The 19,522-nt window shown below is 45.4% G+C and overlaps 1 protein-coding gene across 6 annotated transcripts in view; it reads left to right on the top strand.

Annotated features, from left to right (window-relative positions):
* The window catches only part of LOC137348172 (thyroid hormone receptor alpha), a 320,012-nt gene that overhangs the window by 281,067 nt on the left and 19,423 nt on the right, over positions 1-19,522 (top strand). For all 6 annotated transcript variants that reach the window (XM_068013470.1, XM_068013471.1, XM_068013472.1 and 3 more), the window contains 3 exons: positions 4,852-4,952; positions 10,822-10,969; positions 17,695-17,900. In XM_068013470.1, coding sequence (XP_067869571.1) covers positions 4,852-4,952; positions 10,822-10,969; positions 17,695-17,900 — 455 coding nt within the window. The remainder of the gene's footprint in view (positions 1-4,851; positions 4,953-10,821; positions 10,970-17,694; positions 17,901-19,522) is intronic.

Below are 19,522 nucleotides of genomic sequence, written 5' to 3'. Positions count from 1 at the left end.
GAGTGAGACCCAAGACGCTTACTACAGCCAGTGCAGATAATGTTAATAGGATTCCTGAAGGTTATCAGGGTTTTAAGAACATAAGAAATAGGAGCAGAAGTAGGCCATTCAGCCCCCAAGCCTACCCCGCCATTTAATAATACCATGGCTGATCTGTCCCAGGCCTCTTTCAGGCCTGCTCCACATAACCTTGAGGGAAAGTAATCCCATATCTCTCGAGTGGGGCAAGCAAGCCCGTAGTGATTCTCAGGGACACAGGGGCCACTAGATCCTTTTTTACTGGAAAAAGGCCTGACCTTTCCCCCAGAGAGTGCAGTGAACACCAAAATAGTGGTGAATGGTATTGGAGGGCAGTGTATGCCTGTACCGGTACACCTGGAGTGCGACCTTGTTTCGAGACCGGTGACCGTAGGGATTGTCCCTAGTTTGCCTGTGGACAGGGTTGACCTGATCCTAGGTAATGATCTGGTGGGGGTGAAGGTGGTAGCCCCCCACAGCAGTGAAAGAAAGACCGCAGGAGGTCAGAGAGACAGGGCAGTCGCAGGAGACGGTCCCCTGCAAAGTCCCTGAATGTGTAATGAATCAGGCCATGATCAAACCAGCTCCCCCAGAGGAGACTGAATTGGCACTGCAGGCAGATGACCATGAGGTCTATCTGTCCGAGACTTTCTTTGGGAAATTAGGAGACCCAGGGAATGAATTTTAAAAAATTTCCCTAGCGGAGGCTTAGCGAGCCGACCCAGTATTGCGAGAGTTAGCACAGGCTGCCCAGTCTGAAAGTGAAGCAGAGGGAGTCCCTGACTGCTACTATTTAAAGAATGAGGTACTGATGAGGAAATGGAGTTCTCCTCACAGACCTGAAAGCAAGGAGTGGACAACAGTTCACCAGTTAGTGGTGCCGCAGAGGTACCGGGGAGAAATATGAAAAAGGGCCCACGAGACTACTGTCACTGTACATGCCAGTATTCAAAAGACCAAAACCCATATAAGGCAGTAGTTTGACTGGCCAAAACTCCACAAAGATGTGGTGGAGTACTGCAGAAGTTGCCACATGTCCCAGGTTGAGGGGAAACCCCAAGCCACAGTGAAACCTGCACCCCTAAGTCCTGTACCGGTGTTAGGAGGACCCTCCAGCAGAGGGATCGTGAACTGTAAAGGACCCCCGCTGAGAACAAAAGGGGACAGGCAGGCACATGGCTGGCAAAGGTTTAGAAAGAGAAGGGGAAATGTGACCCAAAGGACAGGTTAAAGGAAGTCTGGAAAAAATTCTGGATGAAAACCCCTACTGTCTGGTCAACCGACTTCAAAAAATGTGAAAAATTAGACCCCACATCCTCCTATGTAAATGCAGACTCTAGAAGCACCCCACCAGAGTTGCTAACAACATTTACAGAAACCTGCAGAGACAAAGAGAGACCTCTAGGGGTCACAGAAACCGTGAGGGTGATGCCTCACCTAGTCGAAATGTCAGAGGAGAATGCAGTTAAGTCTGCACAAATACCTGGAGGTAGGAGTGTCCCAGAGAACAAAGGGGAGAGTAACAAAGAATCCTCGTCCACAATCAGAGGAAAAGGGAACCACCCATTCCTGAAGCCAAAATTCTTTGCATAACTCAGAGTTCAGGATAGACCCACCCCCTACTAAATAAGCTGAGAAAAAAAAGAGAAAGTTAAAGCAGCCCTGGCACCCAGAACAGACCAGTTTTAATAAGCTTTATGAGTTATGAATGATTGGAAATGAATGAGAGTAATGCACGGTTTTCTTTCTGTATCTTATATTTCTCTCAAACTCTGTAATGAAATACGCCATTTTTCTTCAATTCGCGTTTCATTCCCCTGGGTGTGGCCGTGTCAGGCAAAGCCCCACCTGCCAAGACTGAGCCACACATGATTTCGCCACATGAACATTAAAAGTTAAAATTGCAAGCTCCTGGCTGGCAGGAAGGATATTTGCCTAGTATTGAAACAAAGGAACCAGTCCCCGCCCCAATACACAGAAGAAACCTGATCAAACTAGTCGGTCACATGACCACCTGCTGGCCAACAAGGGGAGTTTTAAACTGGAAAAACAGAATTTGAACTCAGAACGCCGTCTGCTCCTGGAACTGAAGCAAGAATTACCTCCTCTCCTGTCTGCCTGCTCATCTGTCAGGGAACTGAATCTTGTGAAGATACATGAACCTCAGAGAAAAGTTTCCTACGTGAACAAGGTTTAAGCAGAATACTGGGCCCCAACGAAACACAAGAATTACCTACAAAAGGATTATACTGTGTGCGAAGCACAGTAACAAGATATTGCCTCAAACTGTTCCACTTAATCTTTTCTTCTCTTTTCTGTCCCTATCCGCATGTGTATATCACGTGTGCATGCTAGCGTGGGCGCGTCGTATATCTGTAGGCATGAACCGTATTAGAGTTTAAGTAAGTTTAATAAATTTCACTTTTCTTCTTTAAACCAAAGAAAGCCTGTTTGTGCTAATTTCTTTGCCTTATAATTGGAACACCGTGAACAAGAATTCACCAGAGCTTGAACATTGCAGCAATGAGTAAAGATTAGATAGGCTAGGATTGTTTTCCTTCAAACAGAGGAGGCTGAGGGGTGACTTAATTGAGGTGTACAAAATTATAAAGGGGCCTAGATAGAGTAGACAGGAAGGATCTGTTTCCCCTAACAGAGAGGTCAGTTACAAGGGGGCACAGATTTAAGGTGTTTGGTACAAGGATTAGAGGAGACATGAGGGGACAGAGGGTGGTGGATGTCTGGAATTCGCTGCCCAGATCGGTGGTGAAGGCAGAAACCCTCAACTCATTTCAAATGTACCTGCATCTGCACCTGAATTGCTGTAACCTACAAGGCTACGGACCAGGTGCCGGAAGGTGGGATTAGAATGGGTGGCTAGTTTTTTCAGTCGGCGCAGACACGATGGGCTGAATGGCCTCTTTCTGTGCCATAACTTTTCTATGGTTCTATGGATTCAAGTCCCACTCTGGAATCTTGAGTACGTAATCCAGGCTGACACCCCAGTGCAGTACTGAGGGTGTGCTGCACTGGCAGAAGTGCTGTCTTTCGGTCTGAAGTCCTGTTTGCCTTCGCAGGTGGCCAGGGCACTATTTGAAGAAGAGCAAAGGGGTTCTCATGGAATCCTGGTCAATGTTTATTCCTGAACCAACATTGTTAAAGAACAGATTATCTGGTCATTATCTCATTGCTCTTTGCAGTGTGCAAACTGACTGCCACATTTCCTACATTGTAACAATGACACACTTCAAAAGTACCTCATTGGCTGTAAAGTGCTTCAGGATATCCTGAGATTGTGAACAGCGTTACAAAAATGCAAGTTCTTTCTCTTTTTGTTTTGCTGGCGCGCTGTGGCTCTCAGACCATTATGAAGTTTGTAATGGAACAGTTGCAGGACATTCCCCATCAGTGACATCACCAAGCAACTGGCAAAGAGACAGGTCCAGGTCAAAGGTCCCCATGCGGGTTCCAAAATCGAGCTATTAAAAAGATTATGAGAGAGTATTTTATTTTTATAAAATGGAAGGCGGTACTGTGACTAGAATACATCTCCCCCAAGAATTCCTTTCCTTGGCCCAAGATCTAATGATATTAATTGTGGTATTTAAGACAAATCGCAAATCATTAATCCACTTCCGGATGATTATTTTTAGAGTTAGATAACACCTTAAGGAAGATTTTCCACTTTAGCCAATCTGACACATGCTGGAAGTTCATATTATGAAGCTGCACACCCCCGTCTATGGAGTTACTGCCCATTGATTTGAATGGATAAAAAATCATAGGCTAGGGTGAGAAATCCTTCCCCTGTGTTCCCCTGTGTTCCCAACATGTGCCAGGAGCATAAAATCTCCCCGAATATTCCTACATGTAAGTCCCGAATGGTAGTTTAGGACCTGCTTTACTGTGTGTTATACTTCTGTTTACTGGATTTCAGCCCATTGCCAACTCGAGTTTGTTTGTTTTTCCACTTGCTACTTGCTTTTTGTGGACACGTCGCCAGGTATTTATGACACAATAAAGCCCAAGCTCTCCGAGCCCACAAGGAACCTTGCCAGATCGAGCAGGAAATTATGAGCATGCTGCTCTCCCCTGCCACCCCCCCCCCCACCCCCCACCTCCTGATTTCCTGTCCTTTGAAATCCGTGGGTGGAAAATTGCAGGCTTGGTCAGGTTTTCTGATCTGCACTGGCAAGGGGTGAGGCGCCACACCACCAGCGCCTAAGAATAAGAGGGGTCATCCGTGGATTGTGACGGCAGTTACCTCTGAGTATGAAGGTTTCAGGTTCAGGCCCTGCTCTAGGGACTTGAACATATAATCCAGGCTGCCACTTGGATGCAGTACTTAGGGAGCACTGCACTTCGGAGGTGCCGTCTTTCAGACAAGATGTTAAACTGAAGCCCTGTCTGCTCTCTCAGCTGGCGTAAAAGACCCCACTATTCTAAGAAGAGCAGGGCAATTCTCCCCAGTGTCCCAGTCAATATTTGTCCCACAACCAACGTCACTAAGACAGATGATCTGGTCATTATCACATTGCTGTTTGTGGGAGCTTGCTGTGCGCAAATTGGCTGCCGCGTTTCCTACGTTACAACAGTGACTACACTTTGAAAGTCATTCATTGGCTGCAAAGGCTTTGGGGACATCTTGAGGTCTTGAAAGGTGCTACATAAATGCAACTTTGTTCTTTATTTACCCGTTAAGCCACTAAGGGAGAGGAATTCAAGAGCACAAGTTTGAAATTCTCCGTATAACTGTGATGTGCATTTTCTTCATTTCACTGTGTGTGAGGAATACCTCTGCCTGTCCTGATTCTTTGTGTGTTTGTCTTTCAGGGTACATTCCCAGCTATCTGGAGAAGGATGAACCCTGTGTAGTCTGCGGTGATAAGGCGACAGGATACCATTACCGCTGCATCACATGCGAAGGCTGTAAGGTGAGATAAACCCCATTTTACTTGGTTGAATATAAATGGTAATGTTTAACTTGTTTTTTTTACAGAGTCCAGGATGTGTATTTTTTAACAAGCACATTTGCATTTTTTCCCTATTCTCCCCTGCACAAAGTTGGCAGTTTCCTCATCTGTACAGCTCTGTAACACGGCAAGCTGTGCATTTGTTCTAAAGCTGAAAGCTTATGCAATGGATGCAATTCCTTGTTCAGCAACCTCCAGTGCCTCTACACAGGAATCTAGGCAGATGTGTCAGCAGGTATTGCAGCCATGGCAATGTCACGGCCAAGTAAACTCTGCTCTCAGCTGACTTCCACCATGGGAATGGTAGCTTGGTGGTTATGTTACTGTAACGGTAAATCAGAGGCCTGGACTAAAGATGCAGGGATATGAGTTCAAATCCCACCGTCGCAGCTGGGGAATTTTTCAATTAAATAAATCTGGAATAATTGTGCATCAGTAATGGTGACCATGTAACTACTGGATTGATGTAAAAACCCATCTCGTTCACTAATGTCACATAGGGAAGGAAATCTGTTAACCTATATATGACTCCAGACAAACAGCAATGTGATTGACTCTTAACTGGCCTCTGAAACAGCCTAGCAAGCCACTCGGTTGTCAAGAAGGTGCATAACCACCGCCTTCTTGAAAGCAATTGAGGATGGATAATAAATATGCCAGTGACACCATATTTTTGAGCAGATAACCACTAGGGCGTGATCACAAGTGAAAACCCTGGCTGACTTTATTCCCCCATTGTAGTAATTGTAGTATTCCTGCGATCAGCTAACTCATCGCAACCCAAGGATTGAATTAACATTGTCTGCTCTGTATGGCTCAGTTCTAATCAAAGGTTCAGCCTAGATTTTGTGCTTAAATCCGAGAGTGGGGCTTCAAATAACAAGCAGGGCTTCGGTTTCAAGTCCCGCTTTAGTAATTGAGCATTTAATCTAGTGCCGTACGAAGGGAGTGCTGCACTGTCGGGAGGAGCGCCATCTTTGGAAAGGAACGTTAAAGCAATGCCCAGTCTGCCTATTCAGGTGGACATGAGAGATCCTATGGCACTAATTGAAAAAAAGCAGGCAATTCTGGCCAATATTCATCCCTCAACCAACAAAAACAGTTTATGTCGTCATTCTGCTCATTGCTGCTTGGACCTTGCTGTTTGCAAACTGATTGCCACACTTCCACATCAGCGACTACACTTAATTTGAATGTAATTCATTAGCTATGAAGTGCTTTTGGGGGGATGGGAAAGGTCCTACATAAATTCATATCCTCTCTTGATCTTCCTTATCCAGGATGACACGTGAAGACTGGCCACTTGGGTGAGATAGCTTCAGGAGAGCGGGGGAGAGAAGTAAACTTACCTGCTCTGTGTTCATTGCCCAGTTAATGATATCTTTTTGGTGTCTTATTCTTTGTACTTAAGGGATGGAGAATGGAACTGTTCTTCTTTCAGGCATGCAGCATCAAGCATTGTCAGATTAGCTGTAACAGAGGCTAGGGGAGGAATTTTATGCTCTCCCCCGCGGCGGGTTTGGAGGTGGGGAGAGCGTATAATCGGGTGGGATGGTGGCAGGGTGAGGGGGTGGTGGTACCCACCACCTTCCCGCCTCCTCCGAAATTAAGTCTGGAGTGGGAAGGCCTATGAACAGCCTTCTCGCCCCATCACCAATTGGGCCCTGAAGTGGCCAATTAAGGGCCTCATCCCGCCACCGCTGCAATTAGCCCAGCAGCGGATGGGCCTGTTGCTGCAGAGGAAGCACGGCAAGTAAAACTGTGCAGGTTGCTTGCCAGCATTGGGAAAGGAGGGGGGGGGAATCCCACTGAGAACCACCACCACTCCCCTGGGACCCCCACACCCCGCGAGACCCCTCCTGCCCTGACCTACCGGTGGCCTGGGTCCACCACCGCTCCTGGGCCTTGGGTAGGTGCTCCACCGGCTGCAGCCATCAGCTCCATGGTGGCGCTGCTCAGATAAAGAGCTGCTGGCCTCTGATTGAGGGCAGGACTTCTGTCTCCAGGGTCCTTGATCCTGTGGAAGGCTCGCCGATGTCCAGTTAATGGGCGGCACAGTGGCGCAATGGTTAGCACCGCAGCCTCACAGCTCCAGGGACCCGGGTTCGATTCTGGGTACTGCCTGTGCAGAGTCTGCACGTTCTCCCTGTGTCTGCGTGGGTTTTCGCCAGGTGCTCCGGTTTCCTCCCACATCCAAAAGACTTGCAGGTGATAGGTAAATTGGCCGTTGTAAATTGCCCCTAGTGTAGGGAGGTGATAGGGAATATGGGATTACTGTAGGGTTAGTATAAATGGGTGGTTGTTGGTCGGCATAGACTCGGTGGGCTGAAGGGCCTGTTTCAGTGCTGTATCTCTAAAATAAAAAAAAAATTAAAAATAAAAATAAAAAAATAAGTGCCTAATTGGCAGTTGATCCGGCGGGTCTCCCACAGAACGGTTCTCGGTAGCACTTTTGCCGGAGGTCAAGACCCCTGTTGCCTGGATAAAATCCCAGCCTAGATGTAGAGTAATGCTCCCTCTGGGCTACACAATGTGGATTCCATAATTTCTTACACCATCCGTCTTATTACCTTGCTGTATGAGGCTGTCCATCAGTGCTGAATTATGAATTGTGAGCTTTATGAGAACTTAAACCCAGTATGAACTAATTAAGACTCAAACCTCAATTCACGTAGGAGAGAGAAGACCTTTGTTGCAACTCTCTACTCTCAATTATGAACCCAAGCCCCAGAAGTTTCCAGTTAATGAAATGGCACAGGTCATTCCCAGCCACAGAAATGTCTACACTGTAATACAACGGAGCCCGAGTTCTGCTCAATCTGTCCAGCTTGAGTAGAGAAGGAAAGTGCGGTGTTAAGTTTTGTAATAGTAAGGAGCTGAACCTCTCAAAATCTGAACGTGAGCACTGATTGCTCTTGCAAAGGGCCAGCACAGGCACACTGGGCCAAATGGCCTCCTACTGTTCGGAATGGAGGCACTTCAGTTTTTAACTGATGTATTTTGCAAGCTGATGTAATTCCTGGTTCTCCTGTTTTCAACTTCATACGGGAATGCTGGATTTTATTAGTGGGAGAGAGACTGTGAAGTTAGAGCAACATTTTCCCACTGATTAGCTCCAGCTCCAACACACCATGCCACAGAGGACATTTCCAGCCAGGAGATGAATTTGCTACCCGACATCTGGGGAGTGTTAGTTACATAGCACGAGGAGAAGCCAAGAAGGTCCCCACAGCGAGAGAGAATTGACATCTGTCTGCCCTTGAGTAGATGGTTCCACAGCAATGTTGGCAGAGATCACCTACCCAACCTCTCCACTTCTACCCAGCCAAGATTTGTTTGTGATATGGAGGAGAAGCCTGAAGACTGGAGGTAGACCTGTTCTCTTTTAGCTATTTAGTTACCCAAAAGACAAACCTATTGCACTTGTCATATGATTATTTATGTGATCTCAGTCTCGCTTTTCATGGCTGCTGAGTTTCAAAGGCCGGTAACTGGCCTCTTGTGGGGAAAAGAATAGTGTCACGTTCATCACTGCTTACCAAATAAGGGTTCCGCAACCAATATTTGTTCTCACTGTGCAGCTCTCTGCCTGCTTAAAACACTAAAGAATGAACTTGACTTCCAGTCGTTCGAAATGCAGTCAACGGGCCTGACGAACACTTTGCAATGAGACACCAGTTGGCAGCTGCCAACCCTTGCCAAAGAGGAAGCTCTTAGTCGTCTTGTACTGAATTAAGCTCCCAGAGTTACCGCAATTCCAGTTTAGCCAATAGAGCCATGAGGTAAAGAGATAACGGGCACCATATTTTAAACCAATCGTTGCAGGACTGAGCGCCCTGCAGGTTGGCGAGGAGGCTTTTGACTTGCTGTACTGATTTTTCCCAGATGCCAAGCAAGTTCTGTGATTCAGAAATCAAAAGCCACATGGCGCCTGTACGGTTTATCTGTTGTCACAAAGGACTTGCAGGACCATTTCCAACGTATAGATTCAATGTGACATCCAGATGAGACCCATTCCACGGAATCCATCCTCACAGGATAAATCTGACGGTGATTCCGGTGTTTTAATTGGGAGGGGCCGGGAGGAAGTGGAGCATGGAACTGTTGCCTTTATCTCACCAGGCCAAAACTTAAAAAGGGTCTTAACAAATAGTACAACTCTGGAGTTCAGTTCTCCCGGTGGTACAGTGAATAAAGACAGTGGCAAATATGGAACTCTCTGTCCAACTGTTGAGGCTGGGAGTTAATTGATGTCAAAACTGAGTTGATAGATTGTTTGTTAAGCAAGGAACCAATGGAGTCCAGATGCAGATCAGCTATGAATTTAGTAATGGAACAAGCCCGAGGGGTGGAATGGCCTAATCCTGGTCCACATAGACTCATTTCCAGGTTCAGTATTTGTTCTGAGCGAGCGCAGCATTAGGGACATTACAAGTGGTCTGGGAAGAGAAAAAAAAAACACCCTGTTTATTCTGCTTTTTATAGCATCTGACAGTCTTACAGGTTTTACAGATCTGGTAGTGAACAGCTGGAGAATTAGAACGGATAAGAACTACCCCAAGAAACTAATATTGGCTGCACTCATGACAAATGGTGAAATCTGAGAGAATTCTGGATGAGAAAAGATTTGCCACCTTAAGTTAGCTTTTAATATAAATGCTGTTTCTAAGGAGATGTATCATTTAATCCCAGAAGCATGGCGAAAACAATCCATTAACATTGATATTTTAGAAACATAGGAACAGGAGCGGGTAATCCAGCTGCTGGAGGCTGTTCTTCAATTCAATTAGATCATGGCTGATCTGTATCTTACCTCCATCTACCCACCTTGAATCCATAACCCTTAAGACCCTTGCCTAACAAAAATAATTGGATCACTCAGTCTTACTGTAATTTGCTTTGTGATTAGCATAACCGAACTATAGCATAACAGAAATTAATATAACATTGGAGAGACTGGAATCAAAGTCACAGCACAAATTACTTGTAGAAAGGAATAGCAAAACTGTAGAGCACAACAAAAATTATATAACTCGAATTACAAACCTAATTATTCTCACTGAGGAATCTTCACAATGATATGCCAGCCAATGAATGTGAGGCTAATTTGTTACCAATTTACTCGTAACACTCAAATGAGAGGCTGCCTTTTTGAGGGTACTAATTACACAAGGAATCACACAGATTGAATTATTAAAATTTTTTTTTAAACAAAATTAATTTAATGGCAGCTCTGGAAACAATTAGGGGAATTTGAATTAGCAATTGAAACAGAAAAATGACTCCAGTGTTTGAATCAAGCCTTCAGAACAGATGATGCATGGCTAAGATTCCAATTGTTGCTGCAATAAATGGGTTGTGGAGCCTCATTAAACTCACAAAAGCTATTCCCCCAACATTCCCCCGATGTCTCTTAAAATGGAGCTTGAGCTTTGTGAAACATTGAGTCCAATTTTAACTGCCTCAAAACCCGTTCACTTACAGAGTTAAAATTGGGCCCATTGTTACTGGACTCGTAACCCAGAGAATTTTTAAAAACCTGGAATTAAAAAGCTAGTACCAGTAAAAGTGACTGTGAAGCTGCCAGATTGTTGCTAAAACCCAATCTGTTCACAAATGGCCTTTAATGGAAATAGAAATCTGGAGAGACATTAAATGAGCTGCCGATTCAATATCACCAGTTCTTGCACTTTTGCACAAAGTCCGAATCTAACTAACACCACCCTCCACCGCCCCCCCCCCCCACCACCCACCTCCCCCATAACCTTTTCATGGGCTGCTGAGTTACAGATATCCCCATTCTTACACGTTTCTCTTCTTTCGTTTTTAGGGTTTCTTCAGGAGAACAATCCAGAAAAACCTGCACCCTGCCTATTCCTGTAAATATGACGGCTGCTGCATGATTGACAAAATCACCAGGAACCAATGTCAGCTCTGCCGATTCAAGAAATGTACTGCTGTCGGCATGGCGATGGACTGTAAGAGCCTCCGTTTTCATATTTCCGGCTTCTTGTGTTGTGCTCTAGTTGTTTATACTTTGAGCAAGATGAAGGTGGAATACATTCTAACTTCTGTTCAGCGAATGAAACCCCCACGCCAGTTTTGATGGGCAAGCCTTCTCTCATCTCTAGCCAGATTTACCCTTTCTCTTTCTTGCTACTACATGGAGTAGTTGAGGTGAATAACATAGATGCATTTCAGGGGAAGCTAGATAAACTCACAAGAGAGAAAGGAATAGAAGTATAAGCTGATAGGGTGAAATGAAAAGGGGTGGGAGCATAAACACTGGCATAGACCAGTTGTGCTGAATGGTCTGTTTCTGTGTTGTGCAGTTTATGTAATTCCTTTCTCGCTCACTGGGCTGAATTTTACGCCACCACAAAGAGCAGGACGGGGACAGGGGTGACGTAAAATGGAGCGGGGAACTCCTGGAGGCCTTCCCGACCTGCTCCTGCCTTCGCCACCACTTTACATAGGGCGGCCCACCTGCCGCAGGCCAATCAAGGCCCTACGTGGCCACTTAACTGCCAATTAAGGGTCTGCGCCTGCCGGCTGCCTGACAACGCAGGCGGCTCTTGAGAATCCTGGGTGGGGGGGCCCTCATGATCGGGCACCTGATGGAGGGCTGTCCCCACTACCCCAACCATCCCCCAAGACCCAACACGCCCCCCTTCCCCCCAATCGACCACCCTTGCTTCGGTGGGGCCCGACCGATTACCCCCGGCGAGGCAACCAATACTTACCTGCCTTCCCAGCTCCCCGACATCTTTTTTGAGCTGGGCTGTAGTCCCAAAGTGCAGTAGCAACACGTATTGTGTTCGCCACTCACAGGATGCTACTGTCACACAAATTAGTATATGTGGTATATTTGGCATATGAATTTCAATGCCAGTGTGATGCTAGGTATATAGGCCGTAGGTGGATCGTATCAAACAACATGTCCGTTCCACTGTTCACAACGGGCAAGGTACAGGCCGTACCCAACCACCCCATGCTTGCAAAACTCAAGACATAGTGTCCAACATTAGGTGTGATTCTGCGATTGGACAACATTTGCTAAATAATCCTCAGTGTGCTAAAGAATTACACTGACAACCAATTTAAGATGGTCAGTCGGGCTCGCAGTGTGGTGCATTTGCAATTACTGGAAGCTACATATATTAATACACAGGACTCTGTTCTTTGCAAACAGAAAGAACATGTATACACATTGCGCCTGTTTCAGCTAAACAAAATACGTGACAGCCATTCGCTGGTTCATTCCCCAGGTCAATGCTTTGACCAATCGGAGCCAAGCTGCCTGGTTTAAATTTCAAACAAACCTTGGCATTTAACTGTCAGTCACCATAAACGGATGCATTCTCCATGGCAATGCCTCTACCAATCAGAATCCACTTGCCAATGAATCAACTTCTCATACAGTATAAATTTGTTGTTTTCCCTTACATTGTTATTCGTGTGAATTGTCCTGATGAGTGCAAGATGCAAAGCTTCAACAAAATGTCTCTGTTTTCAGCAATGCTCAAGTTCTGTACTACCAAATGACTATTTATAAGTAAGAGCACACCCACTGTTCCTAAAAGTACAACTTTTTAGGGGAGATGTCTCATTATCAAACCTGTTAAAATCAAGGCATGTTTGCAATGTTGAGTTGCTTTTTGGGGATTAGGAGGCACAGTGCTATACTGTTTTAGTGTTCCTCATTTTTCTTTTCCCGACCAGTTGCCAGCTCAAATTACAGCATTGTCCCTGACGTGAACATGGCCTCATCCAACATCTGTGTTGAATTTGGACTACGCCCAAGACTTATCAACCAGATGTTCTGGCAAAGCTCCTTTATAACCAGCCAGTCAAGGGCAAGAAGGGAGCTAAAAGATATATATTTGGGAATGGGGAAGATATTACACCATGTTTATCCCTTACCTGGACTGAATCTATCTTAGCTCACCTGGATTTGGGAATGGCTCCATTTTGAAAGGCCAGATCGCCTGAACACAGAAGGTATCATTTTGACTATCCAATATACAATGAGGAATCAATCACCAGGATTCCAGCTCCTGATAATTTTCCTGTTGGGTGAGGACCAAATTGCACTCAGCTCCAATCTTTTCACCAGCCAATAGCCTTTGCATATTCAACGCCCAGGCTTGGGCGTGAAAATGGCAACCTGGGTGAGGTAGCAGAAGGTGACCAACTCCTCTGTGATTGAATCCATGCCGTCAGTTGGCGATTTCAGGAGAGGATGAGAGAAATTTGGAGAATAAATAACCGTATCCTCCCACTCTGCCACCCAGCACATTAATCCAGTGGGTAGATGAACCATGATAAAGGTCATAAATCAGTTCCCGGTTTATGCTGATCTCAGCTAGGGTGGTGGTAGGGACATTACAATTGGCCTCAACGTCCAGATTAGAGAAAGGAAATTTAGGGAGGAGTCCTGCTCCTGATCGCTACTGAGAGAATAGTAGAATCATATAAAATAGTGCAGCACAGAAGGAGGCCATTCTGCCCATCGAGCCTGTGTCAGCTGTTTTGAAGAGCAATCCAGTTTGTCCCACTCAGCCATTAGAAACAGTTACTCTTTACTATATCGAAACTCTTCATGATTTTAAACGCATCTATTAAATCTCCTCTTAGCCTTCTCTGCTCTAAGCAGAGCAACACCGGCTTCTCCAGCAGGCGATGAGGTCACAATGTCACGTGACGTGGAAGCCTGCCCACTTTTGATGGCCAGACATCATTTAAATAACACTTCTGAGTTTCTCATAATGATCACGATGTGGGTGAGTCACCCACCAACATGACACAATATCCCAGGCAATTTTTACTTAACGGCTCAGTGTCCTTCTGCAAAGGAGGTTGAGGGACAGCAGTCTGCGGACCTGGAAAGAGGAATTTAAAAATCTGTGACATGGCTCCAAAGAGAGGGGAGGTACCCCCCCACCCCCACCCACATTCTCTGATGCTTCCCTGATGGTGATGCTGGGTCAGCGATGGCCAGGAGGAATGTGTTGATGAAAACTGCTGCGACCAAAAGGAACACTTAGACGGAGGTGACAGAGGAAATCTCTGTCAGAGAGATGAGGACCATGTCAAACGTCAGGCCCTCAATACAATGACACACTTAAACATGTATTTGAAACTCTATTTGTGAAAGTCTGTGGCCAACCCCCCTCCCCCGATAGGTCCATCCCTCTCGCTGTGTGACGCAATCTCCCTTCATGTGGACAGTTTGACTTCCTCGGCCGAAACAAATCCTTTTTTTCTCACACTGAGGTAAAGCTTGAAATCCGAATTTGTCTGTGGGCCAGCTGTTGCTTGGCAGATGTGATCACGCTAGTTAGTTGCAAAAACAAACAAGTGAAGTGACTCCAGAACAGCACATGCAATGCCCAAATGCTGTGGGTATCCTGGTTTGGAACAGGTTCCATATAACCGTTGTGTTAGAATCCAGTAAAGAAATGTCTGAATTCAATTCTATTTAAAATACAGCCAGGTAAATCAGCAGTACTTTAATTATCTTTAGGCTTGAGCACCTCAGGACAATGCAAGCATTTAACACACTTACAAATCCTGAAACAACAGGCCGGCCACCAAGGAACATAAGAACATAGGAGCAGGAGTAGGCCATTCAGCCCATCGAGCCTGCTCTGCCATTCAATACGATCATGGCTGATCATCTACCTCAAATCCTTTTTCCCCACACTATCCCCATATTCCTTTATGTTATTTGTATTTAGAAATCTGTCAATCTCTGCTTTCAACATACTCAATGACTGAGCTTCCACAGCCCTCTGGGCTAGAGAATTCCAAAGATTCACTACCCTCTGAGTAAAGAAATTTCTCCTCATCTCGGTCCTAAGTGGCTACCCCCTTATTTTGAAATTGTGTTAGCTGGTTCTAGACTCCCCAACCAAGAGAAACATCTTACCTGCATCTACCCTGTCTATCCCTTTAAGTATTTTGTAGGTTTCAATGAGATCACCTCTCATTCTTCGAAACTCTAGAGAATACAGGCCCAGTTTCCCCAATCTCTCTTCATAGGACAGTCCCGCCATCCTGGGAACAAGTCTGGTGAACCTTCGTTGCATTCCCTCTATGGCAATAATATCCTTCCTAAGGTAAGGGGACCAAAACTGCACACAGTACTCCAGGTGCGGTCTAACCAATATATACAATTGAAGCAAGACTTCACTACTCCTATATTCAAATCCTCTTGTGATAAAGGCTAACATACCATTAGCCTTCTTAACTGCTTGCTGCACCTGCATGTTAGCTTTCACTGTTAGCATGAAACACTGCTGGGCCACTCTCTTATGTATATTGTTTGGACCAACCTTGACTGCAAAGAAATGCTCACAGACAAGGAAATCTTACAGATGTGGAGATCCTCAGAAAGAATTAAAAAACCTAAGTTTTTCTCATGAATTTCCACTGGCCCTAATTCCAGGACTCTACAGATTGAATTGTGTGGCCTCTCCGCTAGGGAGAAAGCAGTCAGGCACAATGGTCTGTGCTATACAAATAGAAAATGCTGGAAATACTCAGTAAGTCAGGCAGCATCTGTGGAGAGAGAAACACAGAGTTGACGTTTCAGGACGGTGACCTTTCATCAGAACTGGAAAATGTCACACATGTAACCGGGTTTAAGCATGTACAGAAGTTGGGATGGGAGGAAAGAACAAAGGGGATGAACTGTGATAAGGTGGAAGGCAGTGGAGGTGAATTAAACAGTAGAAATCAATACAAGCTGTCCAAATAAAATGAGAGTAATTGTCACGATCTGAAATTGTTGAATTCGATGTTGAGTCCAGAGGGTTGTAAAGTGCCTAACTGAAAGATGAGGTGCTGTTCATGCATCGAGCCCTCAAGGGTTTGTGCATCTGATTGATACCACACTAAACCCTGCAAAGTAAAACCATTGAACGTGTTCCCTAACCTGATCTGCACTTTCATTGGTGCTTTACTTGTTACTATTTAGGCTTGGATGTTTTTTGCACTGGAAGAATTTTAGTTACAGCTATTCTCCCACAACAGCCTTGTCCCAGCAGCTGTTTCATACCTCCCCACAACTGGTCATTCTCCATAGGTCAGTGTAGACAGTGAGAGTGAGCAGCCCATTCAACCGTGGAGTGCAGCCAAAGCCTTTCCAGTCACACGCAGTGTCCACTTCCTGGTGGTACTCACTGAATACCAGTCCACATTGGAAACCTTGACTAGATATTCCTTTACTTCCCAAATTCAAGCTGGCAACACCGCCTCAGAAACACTTTGAAAGTTTCTCCTTTGTCATAAATTGGAGTACTGTGCATCAGATGCACAGACCCTTGGGCCTGACACTGTAACCTGTGCTCCCAACCCCATGGGCCTCCACACTGTGAGCTCTGCATCACAAAACTCATCTTATACAGTCCCAAACCCAATCCCTGGGGCTCTCAAATTTAACACCGATAACACTACTGCTTTAAGACTTGTTGTAACTACCCAACTCATGCTTGGCCAACATCTGGTAATTCAGCACAAATTAGAAACTGAATTGCTGAACCACTAATTTGGATTACTTTGTATAACTGATACCCATTAAGCCATTACATAGAATATACAACACAGGAACAAGCCATTCGGCCCAACCAGTCCTTGCCGGCACTGATGTTCCACTCGAGCCTCCTTCCATTCCTTCCTCATCTAACTCTATCAGCAGAACCCTCTACTTTTTTATGCTACAAGTGGTTAGAATCTGGAATGCTCTGCCTGAGGGTGTGGTGGAGGCAGATTCAATTGGGACTTACAAAAGGGAATTGGATAAACACCTAAAGGGAAAAGATTTGCAGGGCGATGTGGAAAGGGCAGGAGAGTGGGTCGAGCTGAGTTTCTCTTGCAGAGAGCCAGCACAGACACGATGGGCTGTAACCATTCTATGATTCCCTTCTCCCTCATATGTTTGTCTAGCTTCCCCTTAAATGCATCTGCATTGTTCATCTCATCTACTCCCTGGAATAGCGAGTTCCACATTCTCGTCACTCTCACCGGACAAAGAACATTCTTCTGAATTCCCTATTTGGTTTCTTAGTGACTATCTCATATTGCCTCTAGTTTTGCTCTTCCCCACAAGTGAGACACTCTGTGTCTATCAAAACCTTTCCTAATTTTATAGGCCTCTATTAGGTCACCACTCAGCCTTTGCTTTTGAAGAGAAAAGAGACCCAGCCTGTTCATCCTTTCCTGATAGATTTAACCTCGCAGTTCTGGTGTCATTCTTGTAAATCTTTTTTGCACCTTCTCCAGTGCCTCCATATTCTTTTGATGAAATGGCAATGAAACCCTCCACAGTACTTCAAGTGTGGTCTAACCAAGGTTCAAAATAGGTTTAGCATAAGTTCCCTACTTTTCATTTCTATCTCTCTAGAAAGAAACCCTAGTGCTTGGTTTGCTTTTGTTCTGGCCTTATTAACCTGTGTTGCTACTTTTAGGAATTTGTATATTTGTGCTGCTTTGTTCCTCTACTCCATGTAAATTTTTATCTTCCAAGTAATATGTGACCTCCTTATTCTTCATTGGGGAACTCAGTACAGCTTTATTGATAGTTATTAAAATGCTTCGATATTTCACGTTCGATCACTTTCGATGTGGACCTGCCCTGGGCTCCCAGGATATGCCAGGTGGCTGGACAGAGGGACTGAGTTGGTCTTTCATTCCTATCTAGTGGTGTTGGACGACAGCAAGCGCATCGCAAAGAGGAAGCTGATCGAAGAGAACCGAGAGAAGCGACGGCGAGAGGAGGTGGTGAAGACCATGCAGAACAGGCCCGAGCCTACCGCCGAGGAATGGGAGCTAGTCCGGGTTGTCACGGAAGCACACATGACGACCAACGCACAGGGTAGCCACTGGAAGCAGAAACGGAAATTTCTGGTAATGCTTAATAACCAATGATTGCACGATGTTAAAAATATTGCTGATTTACTGGTCTAATACTTGGGCGTCTTAGATTTCCTTGGGCCCAGTGAATATGGGAAAATGAGGTGGGCTTCATTATAGCCGTGTGCTGCTCCTCCCCCGATTTTCCTGTATTTGCTGTGCCCAGGCGATCAAATAGCCCTAAACACAGCACCTGGAGTACCTGCCCCATATTTTCCCCAGTCATAAATTCAGGGAATAAAATTCCATGCGATGAATGAGCACAGCTCAAGGAGAAAATTGCCTGGACATTACTATTTCCGAATTGCACATATTCAATCAACACCAGGGTTGCTAAGGGATCAGGCACAAAAGTTCATTTGAAGGGCAAGGTAAGAGGATTAAGTTTTAAAGCCATTTCAACACTGATTATATTAATTATTTTGAGTTTTTTTTCCCTCTGGTTTTCCTTAGTCTTTGTGGGAATTGCGGCACTGTCTGTATTTCTTCCTCCCGGTTCCATTAGTGCCTGCAGTAGGTTTGTCAATCGGAATGTCCGTGTATGTCAGGTTTTGGAAAGCCAGCACAGAGATTCCAGTGGGTCAGACTGCACCAGAGGGGCTCTGTTCCCACCTGCTGAAACTTTCATATCCCCTTCAGCAGATAATGATGAGTATACTTCACCTGGGCAGAGGATCACTGTATGTGGAGGTTCCAGCTCTCAAAGTAGGCTGTGACTGCTCAGATGCACGTGAGGGACAGACGTGACCTTTATGTTGGATGGTTCTTTAGAAAGACTTGCATTTATATAGCGCCTTTTAGAATCTCAGGATGTCCCAAAGCACTTTACAGCCAGTGGAAGAGTAGTCAGTGTTGTAATGTAGGACATGCCACAGCCAAGTTGTGCACAGTAGGCTCCCTGGAACTCGCTGCCTACGAGACTGGTGGAAGCGGAGACGATCAATGATTTCAAAAGGAAATTGCATAGGCGCTTAAGGGAAATAAATTTACAGGGTTATGAGGACAGAGCAGGAAACAGGACTGACTGGATTGTTTTACAGAGAACTGACATGGACTCAATGTGCTAGTGGCCTCCTTCTGTGTCTTAATGACTATACAATCTCTTTTAGTTATGCTGGTTGAGGGACACTGTGGAGAACTCACTGTTATTCTTCAAAGTAATGCCCTGGGCCATCTACCTGAGAGACCAGACAGGGCCTCAGATTAACTATGCCATAGGGGTGGTCTGCCCACAGGCAGGACCTCTGATCTTTTTCTCCACCCAGTAGAGATGGGCATGACTAGGGAAGAGGGTATACAAGGTGGTTTCCTGCTGCCTTCCTCAGACTGGAACAGGAATTTAACTCACATGTTGACATTGTTCTGAACCACACACTAGCCATCTAACCAACTGAGCTACCCACTCATCTCACCTGAAAGGTGGCACTTCTGACAGTGTAGCACTCCCTCAGTATTGACATGGAACATCAGCCTAGAGTTTGTGCTCAAGTCTCTGGAGTAGGACTATAATATTCTGCCACAGAGTGCTGCCAACTGAGCTACAGCTGACATTGATTATGCTGGAGGGTTATTCAGAGGGTTCCCAATGATAACATGTTATTCCTACTAATGGTATT

Source organism: Heterodontus francisci, chromosome 33, assembly GCF_036365525.1.
Source record: "Heterodontus francisci isolate sHetFra1 chromosome 33, sHetFra1.hap1, whole genome shotgun sequence".
Classification (NCBI taxonomy): domain Eukaryota; kingdom Metazoa; phylum Chordata; class Chondrichthyes; order Heterodontiformes; family Heterodontidae; genus Heterodontus; species Heterodontus francisci.
Note: the sequence above shows the minus strand (reverse complement) of the source record. Positions and strands in the feature narration are given on the sequence as shown.